Here is a 14,284-nt window from a genome sequence, read left to right as displayed (position 1 = left end):
TGATTATAAAATACACATTTCTTATGAAATATGAGTCATGTAGGAGAACAAACAGAAGATAGTCAAAGTCACCCATAATCTTATCTCCCGGAGATAATTAATTACTGTTGAAGCTTTGACGTCTTTTTTTTTTCTAGCACTTTACCTTTTTGGTTTCCTTTGGATAGGTCATACTATCCAAATGATCCTATACCTCCTTTTTTCAACTATCATAAACAATTTCCCATTTCATTATAATTAATTAAAAACATGATATTAATGGTTGCATTAATATTTTACTATATAATACCACAATTTAAAAAATTATCCTCCTTTTATTAGGCCAAATTAACATTTCATTGAGTGCCTATTTGTGCAACAGACATTTTACATATTTTCATAGTTCTGTGAAGCTGGCATCTCCATTTTGCAGACAAGAAAAGTGAGGCTCAGAGAAGCTAGGTAACCTAATCAAGGCAACAAACGTCATAAGGGTAATGAGTTGCACTTAGGCCTCAAATTAGAAATTAGATCTCATATTAGGGCCCAATTTTTTTTCTACCCAATGCTGCCTCCTAATTGATTTAGGAGTAGCTAAAGATACACTGGTTCTTAACAAAATCTGGAAGTTTGTCTTTCAATATGTTCCCAATATTCTCCTCCTGGGACTTCCCTTGGTGCATTCTCTTATCATGTCAAATCTTTTAGTGCCCTCCTTCTTTGGCCCAGAGTGTCCAAACACGGAGGGAGGGGAGAGTGGATGGCGGTGACACCCGGCTTCTCATCCTTCCTCTCCCCTGGGATTAGCTCCAGCCTAGGTCCCCCAACCCAATGGCTGATCACGCTGACCTTGGACTGACTCTTGGGAGGGCTCAGAGAGCTCAGGCTTCTTGAAAATCCAGTATCTTTTTGTCAATGATGTGCGTGTATGAGACAAAGATAGGGAGAGAAAAAAACCTAAATCACACTTAGCATCAGGGAAAACTGTCCATGCCAGGGCTGACTGTAGTTCAAAGAGTTACCACAGATAAAGAGAAACAAATACTTAAGAATCTAGTTTGGTTATATAAAAATAAAATGAGAGTCATTTGTATGGATTCATTACTATTTGTGCAGTTTTCTACAGAGCACTATAATTATACATATTAAATATGTGCCAGAGTTTTTTGATATAATAGTTAACAGGATTGCCTGCTTTCGTCTTATAAAAAAATTAGAACACAGAGCTTACATATCTTGTAAGATAGGCATGTTAAGGAGGGCAAGACTCTGAGTGTAGAAAAGAATACTGAATGTGGACCTGGAAATCTGGGGATATACAGCCTTATTTGCCAGCTGTGTGATCTGAGGTGACTTCACCTCTTAAGACCCTCAGTTTTCTCACCTACAAAAATGGTGACATGCTTCCTACTATCAAGAGTTATTGGGGGACTTCCCTGGTGGCACAGTGGTTAAGAATACGTCTGCCAATGCAGGGGACACGGGTTCGAGCCCTGGTCGGGGAAGATCCCACATACCACACAGCAACTAAGCCCGTGCGCCACAACTACTAAGCCTGCGCTCTAGAGCCCACGAGCCACAACTACTGAAGCCCGCGTGCCTAGAGACCGTGCTCCGCAACAAGAGAAGCCACTGCGATGAGAAGCCCACGCACCGCAACGAAGAGCAGCCCCCGCTCGCCGCAACTAGAGAAAGCCCACGCGCAGCAAAGAAAACCCAATGCAGCCAAAAATAAATAAATTAATTAATAATAATAATAAAAAAAGACCCAACGCAGCCATAAATAAATAAATTTATTAAAAAAAAAAAAAGAAAAGAAAGAGTTACTGGGGAAGATCATGAGCCAAAAGATGTGCTCCTCCATTTAATATGCTGCAGAGATAGGACATGGCATATTATAGGTAGTCCACATTCAGGCAATCAGTGATAAATATTTTCAGAGCACTCTTGTGAGTCTGGCACCGTACAAGATGCTACGGATCTGGTGGTGAATGATACTGGGGATACCGGCAGGCTCTCCGCTCTTAGGGAGCTTACACCTCAAAGTGGGAAGACCGACAGTATTCACTCATGTCAACCAGATGCCACAGAAAGCAGTAAAGCTCTATGTAAAATGTCCATAAATTATAAACCATCCAGAACACCATGAAGACAAAGTACTTTAATGACAAAATTAAAAAATATGTCTCACATACCTGCCATCCTTCTCGAATCTTCTGATTGAAGATTCCATATTCATATCGGATGCCATAGCCATAGGCTGCAAGTCCCAGAGTTGCCATGGAATCCAAGAAGCAGGCTAAATTAAACAGAGCACAGGCAAAAGGCAGGGTCATCAAGGTTAGGCAAAATTTTGTCTTTCTCTAAAAAACATGGCAGCCACAAAACATTTCTCTATGAGAAACCATATTTGTATCTTAAAGCACAGAGACTGCTGCACAGTGGGTATTAAGTTTTTAAAATAACACTTTTTTTCTAATTATAAAATAAACTATAGAAGAGGTAGAAAATACAAACATGTATAAAGAAGAAAACAGACATTTATTACCTCACCATCCAGAAATAACCACTGTGTTGGCATTTCATCTGAGAACAGGTAAGGAAGCTGGTCTACGTTAGCAATGTCCTTTATTATGTCTGTTCTTCACACTGCCCTTTCTAGGGGAAGCTGTCTCCATCCCCCTCTGCTTGAAAAGACGTGTATAATTTACATGTGACCCATCTGCCTGACTAGCTGGACATCTGGGGCAGACTCTCTTTCTGGCTAATGGAATTCCAGTGTGGTTCACATATCAGGTGGCCTTATGCTTCAGGGAGGCTGGACCAGGAACTGAATCTTGACTGGTCTAAACTTCTAAGCTAATCATAGTAATTTTATGTCCTTCACCAGTTTGGGTTTTGGCATAAGCATACAATGACATTCAATCCAATGAGAGGTGCTAGAAAGTCTGCTGGATACAGTGAAAGATTTTCCTTACCGCTGCCGTCTTTTTTCCATGAAGGTAAAGTCAAAAGAACCATAGAGACCCAGAGTCCTGACAGAATTGTGCTGCTGAATAAATTAATCTTGGAATGGCCAACCTCTGAAGTTCTCGTTCTGTGATAATACATGTCCTTGTTGGCGGAACTAGCTTTTGCTAGGTTTTCTGTTCCTTGTAGCCAATGGCTTTAATGACAGAGCACCTGATCTAGAGCAGCCAATCAACAGGCTGGGTAGGATCTATCTTGTGGTCAGGAGCAATTTTAGGGGTTACGCTAAGCATATTGCCCCTCTCAGGAATCTGAACTGAGAAATATACAGAGAATGAGAAAATATAGTAGGATCTAAAACTGAAAAGAACATTGAAAATTGTTGATCAAACAGGAAGAGACTGAGCTAGGTTCATGGTGGACTCCTAAAACAGATCCACAAAGGCCAATGGCCAAGACCTTCAAGTTACTGTAACATCACAACGGTCTTCCGGTCCCTGTGCTCATGGGGCTTGGCTCTGTCCCAGTTCCTGCTCTCTCGGAGCTGTGGCGGTTTGTCTTTTCCTGGGTCCTGATCAAATTATCCTGAGAGCCTCACCAGAATGGGGTCCCAGTTTTTTCAGTCTGGTAAGAGATGAGGTCATCTAATGAGAATTACTCAGCCTCATTCACCCCTTCCCTGTCAGGCCCAGAGTGGGGTTAACCCTGCCAAAAAATAGGCCTGTGACTTTACATAAAACGAAGGCAGGCTACCTTGTCAGTCTTAGATGAGCATGCTGTTGGCTCTGCTGGTCTTCCTATAGCTCCATGGAAAGCCTACTAATTACCCGATGATTAACTTCTCAAGGTGGCCAAGTATGCCAAAGGCAGCGTTTTCTATGACTAATTGCACCGTTAAAACACATGGCCACTGATGAGTCTTGGGAGGCACTGGCTGCTCGGCGGTTCCGACGAGCGGCTGCTGCTGGTGGTCTTTCTGCAGATGTATTGCTGTCACTGAACACTGGCCCATTGGAAAGCACTAGAGAAGCTCAGCCATCAGTATGTCCAAGTACAAACTGATTATGTTAAGACATGGAGAGGGTGCTTGGAATAAAGAGAACCGTTTTTGTAGCTGGGTGGATCAGAAACTTAACAGTGAAGGAATGCAAGAAGCTCGGAACTGTGGGAAGCAACTCAAAGCGCTAAACTTTGAGTTTGATCTCGTGTTCACATCCATCCTGAACCGATCCATCCACACAGCCTGGCTGATCCTGGAAGAGCTGGGGCAGGAATGGGTTCCCGTGGAAAGCTCCTGGCGTCTCAATGAGCGTCACTATGGAGCCTTGATCGGTCTCAACAGGGAGCAAATGGCTTTGAATCACGGCGAGGAACAAGCGAGGCTGTGGAGAAGGAGCTACAGTGTGACCCCACCGCCCATAGAGGAGTCCCATCCTTACTACCACGAGATCTACAACGACCGGAGATATAAAGTGTGCGACATTCCTTTGGATCAGCTGCCACGATCCGAGAGCTTAAAGGATGTTCTGGAGAGACTCCTTCCTTATTGGAATGAAAGGCTTGCTCCTGAAGTATTAAGTGGTAAAACCATTCTGATATCTGCTCATGGAAATAGCAGCCGGGCACTCCTGAAACATCTGGAAGGTATCTCAGATGAAGACATTATCAACATTACTCTTCCTACTGGAGTCCCCATTCTCCTGGAACTGGACGAGAACCTGCATGCCGTTGGACCTCACCAGTTCCTGGGCAACCAAGAGGCTATCCAAGCAGCCATTAAGAAAGTAGAGGATCAAGGAAAAGTGAAACGCGCTGACAAATAAAATCTTTCCCACGTGCTAGCTAGGGATAGCTGCAGAAGGATTGGTATGCGGTGTGTTGTGGGTGCTGATCTCGTTTTTTTTTTTTTTTTTCTCCCCTGCTGATTTTTCCTGATTTTCCCAGATCTAGGCTGTGGGGTAGAGTTTGTATAAGTAACTAGGTAACTTATCTTGGCCCAGATAAAGGCTTTAGGATGCCTGAGTGCTAATGTCATAAGCCTTATGCGTTAGCCTCTGCCGGCCTCATTTGAATTAGGCACTAAGTTAGTCACCAGTGGGGCTTAATCAATGTCATAAGTTTCCGAGATGGGGGAGCAACAAGTGGAGGTCAAGTTCAAGGTATTCCTCATTCAATAAATCAGTATAGAGTGACCACTGACAGGCACTACTTACTCCAATAAGTAGTTCACATTTATATTTACTGAGACTTTCTAGGATGATAATAAAGGGTGTTAGATAACACACTATACTTAAGTATTTATTACTAGTCTTTTCCTCTAGGGAAAGGGATGCTTTGATAGGTTAAGACTAGAGGCTCATTAAATGGGAGAGTCACGGATGGATTCCTCCAAGACGGCCAACAACAAACACCAAGGCCCTTTGCCTCATGACATTTGGTGGAATTCCTCTCTGGCTGCTAGAATTAGCAGCATATAGACAGCTATAGCTGTTTGTGTTCTCTTTTTGTTTTATTTTTGCTTTTTAAACTTTAATTTTGGGGTCTTTAAAATTAATTTAAAAATAAGTTCTGTGACTGAAAATGGTACCATCCCAAGAATTTCCATATGATTCATAAATATTAAGTATAGGCTGCTGAATTATTCTCTGCTCTTATCTTCCTATAACACAAAGAGTTGTACTTATTTCAACACATAGACATGCCTAATTCTCTAAAAATTGAAGGTCGGGTCAGGGGAAGGTAGAATATAGTGGGTGTAATTTTATTCACTTGAACAGGGGAAATGGTATATTCGCACTTGTCACATACATTTGTTCTTTATCTGCTGAGGGCAAAACATTATGGTACGTAGTCTATAGTATTCAGGGTAGGCCACAGACAGAATTGACTGCTTATCAATCTTAATGATATACGATGCTTTTAGATGCTGGAGATAGGTAAGTGATCATTTCTTTAAGCTACTGCCTTATTTCAGAGCAAGTGACATATATTTCAGTGATAAAGTCATGTAAACAATTTACAACTATAAAAGCTGTTACAGATAAAAAAAAACAAACAAAAAAAACACATGGCCACTAATGTAGTAAGGAATAAACAATATGAAACACATGTAAATGGAGTTCTAGTCATTTGAAACTGTGTGTAAAATTAAGAGATTGTGGAATCATTTCTAAAAGAGAAGACGTAGATATTTATTTTTCATAGAGTACAATCTGATCCATGTGTGGTCGTACATTCTATTATTAAATTTAAATTTCACAAGTAAATAATATAGTAACATCCTCTTTGTAAAAACAATTAAAATGTTACCGACAGGGCTAGCAGCCCTTTTGACTGCCGCCCCCAATTCTGTGCTCCTCTCTAGAGAAGGTCACAGGGAGCAGTTCAGTATTTCAAATTCCAGACTTTTTCTATGGATTTACATATATACATTCTCACATAAAATATTAATTTTTAAAAAACATAAATGTTATCACACTGTGTGGCTTTTTTTTTTTTTTAATTTTTTTTTTTTAATGTTATTATTTATTTATTATTTATTTTTGGCTGTGTTGGGTCTTCGTTTCTGTGTGAGGGCTTTCTCTAGTTGCGGCAAGCGGGGGCCACTCTTCATCGCGATGCGCGGGCCTCTCACTATCGCGGCCTCTCTTGTTGCGGAGCACAGGCTCCAGACGCGCAGACTCAGTAGTTGTGGCTCACGGGCCTAGTTGCTCCGCGGCATGTGGGATCTTCCCAGACCAGGGCTCGAACCCGTGTCGCCTGCATTGGCAGGCAGATTCTCGACCACTGCGCCACCAGGGAAGCCCCGCTTTTTTTTTTTTTTAAATACAGTACCAGTTGGTTTTTTTTTTAAATTATTTATTTATTTATTTATTATTTTGGCTGTGTTGGTACTTCGTTTCTATGCGAGGGCTTTCTCTAGTTGTGGCAAGCGGGGGCCACTCTTCATCGCGGTGCGCGGGCCTCTCACTATCGCGGCCTCTCGTGTTGCGGAGCACAGGCTCCAGACTCGCAGGCTCAGTAGTTGTGGCTCACGGGCCCAGTTGCTCTGCGGCATGTGGGATCTTCCCAGACCAGGGCTCGAACCCGTGTCCCCTGCATTGGCAGGCAGACTCTCAACCACTGCACCACCAGGGAAGCCCAACACTGTGTGGCTTTTAATGCAACTTGTTTCCTTTGCCCCCGGCCCCCCACCTCTTGGAGGTCTATGCAGGGAAGTACAAATAGTTCACTTTTAGGTTGACACATATTATTCTGTAACATGGGGTTCCTCTACTTTTTTACCTGTTCTATCAGTGGACATTAGGTTATTTCTAAAATTTTGCTTTTACAAACAATACTGTAGCAATTTTTTTCGCATGCCTCCTTGTGTACATGTTGGAGTATTTCTTTAGGGTAGATATCAGGAGGTAGAATTGCTTGGTGGTAAGGATGCATATTTTTAATTTAATGGCATTGGTATTATATTTTTAATGTTTTCCTCTATATTTGTGGAAAAATCATTTCCTGGATAAAGCAAAGAACTCAAACTTCAACCATATAAAAAAAATACTCATTAATTAAATCATACCAATAGTATAACAAGTGTATCACTGCCTACTAGTCAATCAAAAAGCAAACTGTTAAGTGCACAAGACGATAACACAATGGCTAAACAACGTAGGTGCTACCACACAAGTATGTGAATTGAGCAGCTGTGAACAAATAAAAGTGAAGTGAAGGGGCCACTCTGGAAACCCTTAAGCGCACATGAAGGATCTGGTTAGCTTTGGGGTTTGAAGCAATGTCTCCAAACTTTTTAAGCAATGCCTCTTTTGTTAAAGATCCTTTCTCTACTGTTTGTCTAGCACTGGTCAAACCACTGTGCAGACTCAGAAACAAACACATCTACAACCGGCTCACACTGTGCACTTCTAGACAGTCTTCTGGTTCTTTAAGCATGGTTGTGCATGGCATGTGAGACGGCATCAAGGGCCAGACAATAGCACACTTACCAGCAAGCCTCCCAAGACCACCATTGCCAAGCCCAGCATCTTCTTCAACTTCTTCTAAGTCCTCCATATCCAATCCAAGCTGGTGATGAAAGAAAAACAACACAGGACGTGGATACAAACTTTAGATATACAAACAGGCCACTTCAGAGAGAACAGTCATTTCCTAAAGCTCTGGGTTGGGTCTTCAGGTTCATCTGTGAACTCAATCCTGCCAGGTCCCTCACTGCTTGAACTGGCATCAGATACCCGCTGCAGATGCTGGTGACTGAAGATGCAAACTGTCCGAGATGGCACAGCAGCAGCTTGGAGAAGAGTATGGGCTCTAAATGTCCATTACCGACTCTGTTACTTCTTAGCTATATGACCCTGAGCAAGGCAGTAAATCTCACTAGGCCTTTCATTTCTCGTTTAAAAATGAGGATAACAGTATCTATTTCATTTAGGGCTGTGAATTAAATGAGATTATACAAACAAAGCACTCAATGATTCCTGGGTAGATATTTCTCAATAAATGTTGGCTATTACTATTTCTGAAAATTATTTTTTGTTGCCAGGGTAAAACCTCAGAAATAGTCCTAGTACCAAGTTGATACTAACTGGACTAAATTTTGAAAATTACCAAAAGGTATGAGGTCAGATTTTCTGGGATGGACTAAAGTTCATCTTTTCATGACCACAACATATTTACTCAGTAAGGTCAAAGGTTGTTAACCCAAAACCAGTTAGTGAGTCACTGCCCATGACACCGGGGGCCAGACAGCAGTCAGGGAAACCTCAGCCCTGTGGTCCTGCTGGATGGGCCTAAAATCCTCTACTTCTCTCTGGGGTAGATAACAGACTGTGGGGGGATAGTGGGAGGGGGAGATAACTTAGGAGTTGGGATTAACACATACACATTACTGTATATAAAACAGGTAAACAACAAGGACCTACTGGGCTTCCCTGGTGGTGCAGTGGTTAAGAATCTGCCTGCCAATGCAGGGGACACGGGTTTGATCCCTGGTCTGGGAAGATCCCACATGCCACACAGCAACTAAGCCCGTGAGCCACAACTACTGAGCCCGCGTGCCACAACTACTGAAGCCCGCGCGCCTAGAGCCCGTGCTCTGCAACAGGAGAAGCCACCGCAATGCGAAGCCCGTGCACCGCAACGAAGAGTAGCCCCCACTTGCCGCAGTTAGAGAAAGCCCGTGCGCAGCAACGAAGACCCAATGCAGCCAAAAATAAATAAATAAATAAATTTATAAAAAAAAAACCAAAAACAAAAACAAGGACCTACTGCATAGCATAGGGAACTATACTCAGTATCTTGTGATAACCTATAATGGAGAAGAAGCTAAAAAAGAATATATAGCTGAGTCACTTTGCTGTACACTTGAAACTAGTACAACATTGTAAATTAGCTATATTCAATTAAAAAAAAAAAGAGAGGGAGACTGTGGGAGGCCAAGGAGCAACTGTGACCTTGGGGATGATGGAATTGGTTGCCAGTCAGCTCCCTGCCACAGAGTGTTGGGACCCGCACAGCTGGAGGTCAGTGGCAGCAGTGTGGACTCGTACCAAAATTCTGCAGCTCTGGAGGTCACTTTGGACTGTTCATCTTACAATGAGGAAACGGATGGCCAGATAAATTAAACGACCTGTCCTCTGCTGACTAGATAATAATCTAGCCCATGCCTGGCTAATAATGGTCCGTTGTGAAATGACTGCATTCTTATCTGAAAGTGAGGCAATCCATGACATTTTACATGGAAACATAATCTACACGTTTGAAAACATACGCACAAGATGTAACTATGCTTGAAGTGGACGCCCCAGTTGCCGTGGGGTTACCTGCTTGGATCTCTACCCTTATATCAAAACTTGCTTTCTGACACAAGTCCTGATAACTAAATCTTCTAAGAGTTCAAAAATGGATTTGCTTCTGTTCATTGTTCAAAGGGCTTTCAAACTTGCTCCCTGGTGCCTAGAGTACTGGGGTCCTTGTGACATCAACTGCTAATGCTAGTGCTCAGGATTTTTAACATTCTAAACGTGTGAGTCTAGAGTAGGCTGTAAACCTTGAGCAAGGAGACGTGGGTCACTTCATCCCACCTGGTTAGATTATGGTGCAAAGGAGGTATATTTTTTTCAGCTGATATCAGGGGAGGCAAAGAAAAGGGAAGCAGAGAGGAGATGCAATGGTTCTTTCACACGAAATGCTCTACTAAACCCACACAAAGGAAACCAGCCCTAGTGACAAGCAGCTGGCCACATGAGAGGAGAACAACCCTATGCCAGGACAAAAGCAACTTGAACAGTCTCTTATTTAGAGTGCATCTTTGCAAATACACGTTCCTCCTATTAACCACATCAGAAAGGTTAAGGACTATTTTTGGTATGAAGATACTTGAAGGTCAAAGGAGAAACAGTTCATTCAAACAAATTAGCGCATTAGGTTCAAGACCTCAGGCTCCTCATTTAAAGAGGAAGTGTATTTTACATCTCATTAAGCAACAGAGAAAGGATGACAATAGAATTTTAAAAGTTTATTACTTTCACATATTGCCTTGATATACAAATAACAGTCAAACTTTGATCCCTTTAAAAAAGTATATAGGAGCCCAAAGTAAGGCTTGTGATTCTGAGAGCAGGGACTCAAGTACTTCTTAAAGGCTTGTTCAGATGCTAATTTCTAAAATGTAATTTGTTGTGTAATGCTGTCAAAAACTGATTGCAGAACAAAATTCTCATGAGGCAAAACTAGTTCTCTAGCTTTGTTCCTCTTAACCCAGAGATCAGGAGTACTATAGTTTAGATTTCTAATCGTTTGTAATAGCCATGTCTATAGAAGCAATTTTTCACCATTTTTTTTGGGGGGGGTGGGGCGGCTATATCCCCAAGGTTCCTGAGTTGAACTTGAAATTTAAAGGGAGAGAATGAGAGAAATACGGAGACAATGTACCTGGTAAATGGCCTCGTCACAGGCATTCTGCAGGCCAAGGTTGATCATGGTGTTCTGTAATGTTCGGCCCATGTAAAATTCCAAAGAGAGGTAATAAACCCTCTGAAACAAAGAAGAGAGAGGTCTTGTTAACGGCTATGAGGCCAATCTTACTTGTCAACGTAAAAAGACAAGGTCACCAATAAGAAACAAACAGGCAGGGCTACTTTAACTCAGGTTCAAATGAGACTCCTATAGATGCATGAAGGGCTAAAGAAAAGCACTACTGATAACTAACTGGCTTTGGAAAAACCATTTCATATCCTGGTTTTGGTAATACTTAAAAAAATGTATATCTTTTACCCCCAGGGAGAGGAAAAAAAGCAAACTCATCCAATTCATTAGATGCAATGCTTTGTGGGTTTTTTCTTCCTGTTCATGAGCCTCATGAAAAAACATATGTTTGGGGTAAACGGAAGTCAGACTGACATAGCTCATCATTCATCTGTAAAATGTTTATAGGATGAGGGTCAGGTGGGGTTGGCTGTGAGCATCTCAAGTCATCCAAGAAACACAGAGATTAACTCCTTCAAGATACACCCAATGACTACAAAGTATTCCTCCTTAACTGTTACTGCAAGTAATATTATAATTAAATATTTTAGATTTAAAATTATCCTAGAAAGTCTATGAACTGGCAATAGTTCCTTCTGTATAACAAAAGACTGCCTCAGGTTTATTGGTGTTTGTTCTTGGTGAAATAGGACATTTCTCTATCAGCTTAGAAACTGTTTGCCTTTGACATAGTAGAAGCCAAGTAAATATCAATACTATCAGAGTTGAAAGTGAAAGGTGCAAAGCTCAGACTTACCTAAAACCCTTTAAAATACAAGCACAGTTTAGTAGTCAAGAAAACAAAAAGGGTCAGTAACTTCATCATCCTCTTATAAAATATCTTACTCTCTGTATCAGTTCCTCTTTTCTTTTTCACCAAACACAAAACAAAACAATAAAAATCTGTAAATGCGTCAATATCAATATAAAGTCACCTCAAATTTTAGGGACTTCCCCATTTCTCAATAGGAGTAACCCCAAAGAAAAGGATTTGGTCAACCAGGAAGTACTAAAAAAAAAAAAAAATGAATATAGTTCAATATAAGAAATGCCCATTATAAAAATAAAAAAAGAAGAAATGCCTATTATATTTAACTCATTAGTTACACATATATACTTAAAATATTATATGAAAATGTCAATTCAGAAATCTCACTTTTCCCTACTTTCATTTTATGAAACAATTGAATTCCAAGTCTTCCCATGGATAGTCAACATGTTATCAAACACTATTTTCCAGAGCACATCATCATTATTTTTATCCAAGTTGTTTGAATATCTATAATGCTGTCATTAGGGCCCTCATTAGTTTGTTAGATACCTTTCTGTGAGCTGGGAAAAGGTATCTTTCCTGGGGCAGACTCAGGCCAAAGAGGTGCAAGGCGTCACTCACCCCCAAGGCTGGCGCCCTTGTACCAATGCATCAGAAAAAAGAGCATCTCAAGCCACAAATATCCATTTACATAACATCAGGGCAGTTTTTTTCATTCTTCCCTGTGTGCATTTTCATGATCTCTATAATATAACCACTACCTATCGCTTTTTACTTTTTAGTGATCTATAAAAAGCTTGGTTATAAATACAGTATATATATCCAACACTTGCAATTGTGAGGTCATAGTCCCAGGAATAATGACAACATCTGTGTTAAATTTCTTTGTCTCCCTTTTAAGGATTCTAAATTAGCATGGACTTAAGAGTTTTTAAGACATTTCAAGGTCTTCCTAAAAACATGTTGCTGCTTAAAATAAAGTAGTTGATAGCATCTTGTTACATGACAGATTTTCCAAGGACATAAATTTAAGGTGATTTCCTATTTTCCCATAAATAAATTTTTTGGGGGGGCTTGCACCTTATATTTGGGGGTATAAAAGACCTTAAAAAATTGATCTCCCTCATCCTCTTAGTTAGTGGTCCCTAAACATTTAAAACATACTTCTGGTAGTAAAATATTTGAGCATCTCCAATATAGCTTATAGATTACATGCATGCACTACTATTACTAATATCTTATGCATATTTTACAAAAATTAGAAATTTTCAAAAGGCTTGTATAGATAAAATAAAGAAGACATAACAATAAGCAATATTTAAAAAATACTTTTAATTTGTTCCTAGTATTAATTACTAGGTGTATAGAATAGGCGGCAACACAACTGAGACTTGCAGGGCAGGCAAGAGTCGAGCAGAGTTCCACGTGGTGGGGAGGGCATCCCGGGTGAAGGGTGCAGTGTGGGCAGAGGCCCGGAAGTGGGGAGAACAGGGCATGGATGGGGACGGCAAATTGGTTTGGTGGGAGAGCAAGGTAATGGGAGGGAGGGTAATGGGAGATAAGACGGGAGGGACAGGCTCACCTGGGCTGAGAAGGGCCTTCAGTGCTTAAGGACTGTGGCAGGCAATACTGCCAGTGATATAGATCTGAGCAGAGGGCAAGATGGATCTCTTTAAGTGGTTTAATCAGACTATAATGCATAGAATGAGCTGGGATTGCAAACTCAAATGCCTTCAGGAGCCAGGCAGAGAAAATACATGTGTAAAGGCAGTCACAAAAAACAATGAGGAGTACTGGGCCAAGAACTGGAGTGTCCTGCCTGAAGGTACGGAAAATAAAACTGCTTAAAGATGTCTAACCGACCAAATAAAATAAGTCTGCTAGCCATATTCAGCTGCATGCTGCCAGTTTAACCGTTTCTGGGAAGCAAGGTAAACACTTAGAAACCTACTTCATCGAAGACCAGAGGCCAGGGCCTCAGTTAGGCAGAGAAGTGAGAACGGAGCAGAGTGGGTATTTTCAAGGCAAACTGCAGAAATCAACAGAATTTGGCAACTTGTTGAATGGGGAATACAGGAGGAAATCAAAGGCGAAACTAAAGTTTTGTGTCTGGGTGGCCGTCAGGATGACAATGCCATTAACGTTAGAAACACAGAAGGGAGGGCAGGATTGAGAGGGATGATGACTTGAGTTTTTAACATGCTGAGTTTAAGGGAATAAGGGGAGATCTAGGTATGTTTACCAAGTACTTACAAATGTAGGGATGGAGCCAGAAAAGGAATTGAGACTAGAGATCCAGATTTGGGATTCATCTGCAGTGACTAGAAAGCAGGGGAGGTGGGAGAGAAGATTGGACACACCTACTGGCTCCACTCTATGCTGAGGGCAGGGACCTTCTGTTAGATGAATGACTGTCACAGAGTAGACACTTTATGAACATGTGTGGAATGGATCTTGTTCAGAATACCTGGCTTATACCTGCGTAAGTAAGAAATGCTTGCCCAGTGCAGAAACTAACAAGAGAACCAGAAA

At 41.2% G+C, this 14,284-nt stretch overlaps 3 protein-coding genes across 5 annotated transcripts in view; 2 read left to right on the top strand and 1 right to left on the bottom strand.

Annotated features, from left to right (window-relative positions):
• The window catches only part of PYGL (glycogen phosphorylase L), a 56,912-nt gene that overhangs the window by 40,706 nt on the left and 1,922 nt on the right, over positions 1–14,284 (bottom strand). Inside the window, exons 2-4 of the mRNA XM_082448395.1 lie at positions 10,888–10,989; positions 7,944–8,022; positions 2,175–2,278 (exon numbers count right to left, since the gene is read on the bottom strand). Of these exons, the coding sequence (XP_082304521.1) occupies positions 2,175–2,278; positions 7,944–8,022; positions 10,888–10,989 (285 nt within the window). The remainder of the gene's footprint in view (positions 1–2,174; positions 2,279–7,943; positions 8,023–10,887; positions 10,990–14,284) is intronic.
• ABHD12B (abhydrolase domain containing 12B) overlaps positions 1–14,284 on the top strand; it is a 49,319-nt gene that overhangs the window by 33,508 nt on the left and 1,527 nt on the right. The gene's annotated exons all lie outside the window — the stretch shown is intronic.
• On the top strand, positions 2,291–6,447 carry LOC309654443 (bisphosphoglycerate mutase-like). 2 transcript variants are annotated; one of them, XM_082448421.1, is made up of 2 exons: positions 2,291–4,325; positions 4,594–6,447. In XM_082448421.1, exons 1-2 carry the CDS (start codon positions 3,993–3,995, stop codon positions 4,735–4,737), a joined length of 477 nt encoding a protein of 158 aa, XP_082304547.1. In that variant the 5' UTR covers positions 2,291–3,992; the 3' UTR covers positions 4,738–6,447. The 2 variants fall into 2 exon arrangements, with proteins under 2 accessions (XP_082304547.1, XP_082304546.1); XM_082448420.1 differs by having other exon boundaries at positions 2,292–6,447.

The sequence above is a fragment of the Balaenoptera physalus genome, assembly GCF_965194825.1.
Source record: "Balaenoptera physalus genome assembly, chromosome: 2".
In the NCBI taxonomy this organism is placed as follows: domain Eukaryota; kingdom Metazoa; phylum Chordata; class Mammalia; order Artiodactyla; family Balaenopteridae; genus Balaenoptera; species Balaenoptera physalus.
This window is presented reverse-complemented; position numbering and strand designations above follow the sequence as displayed.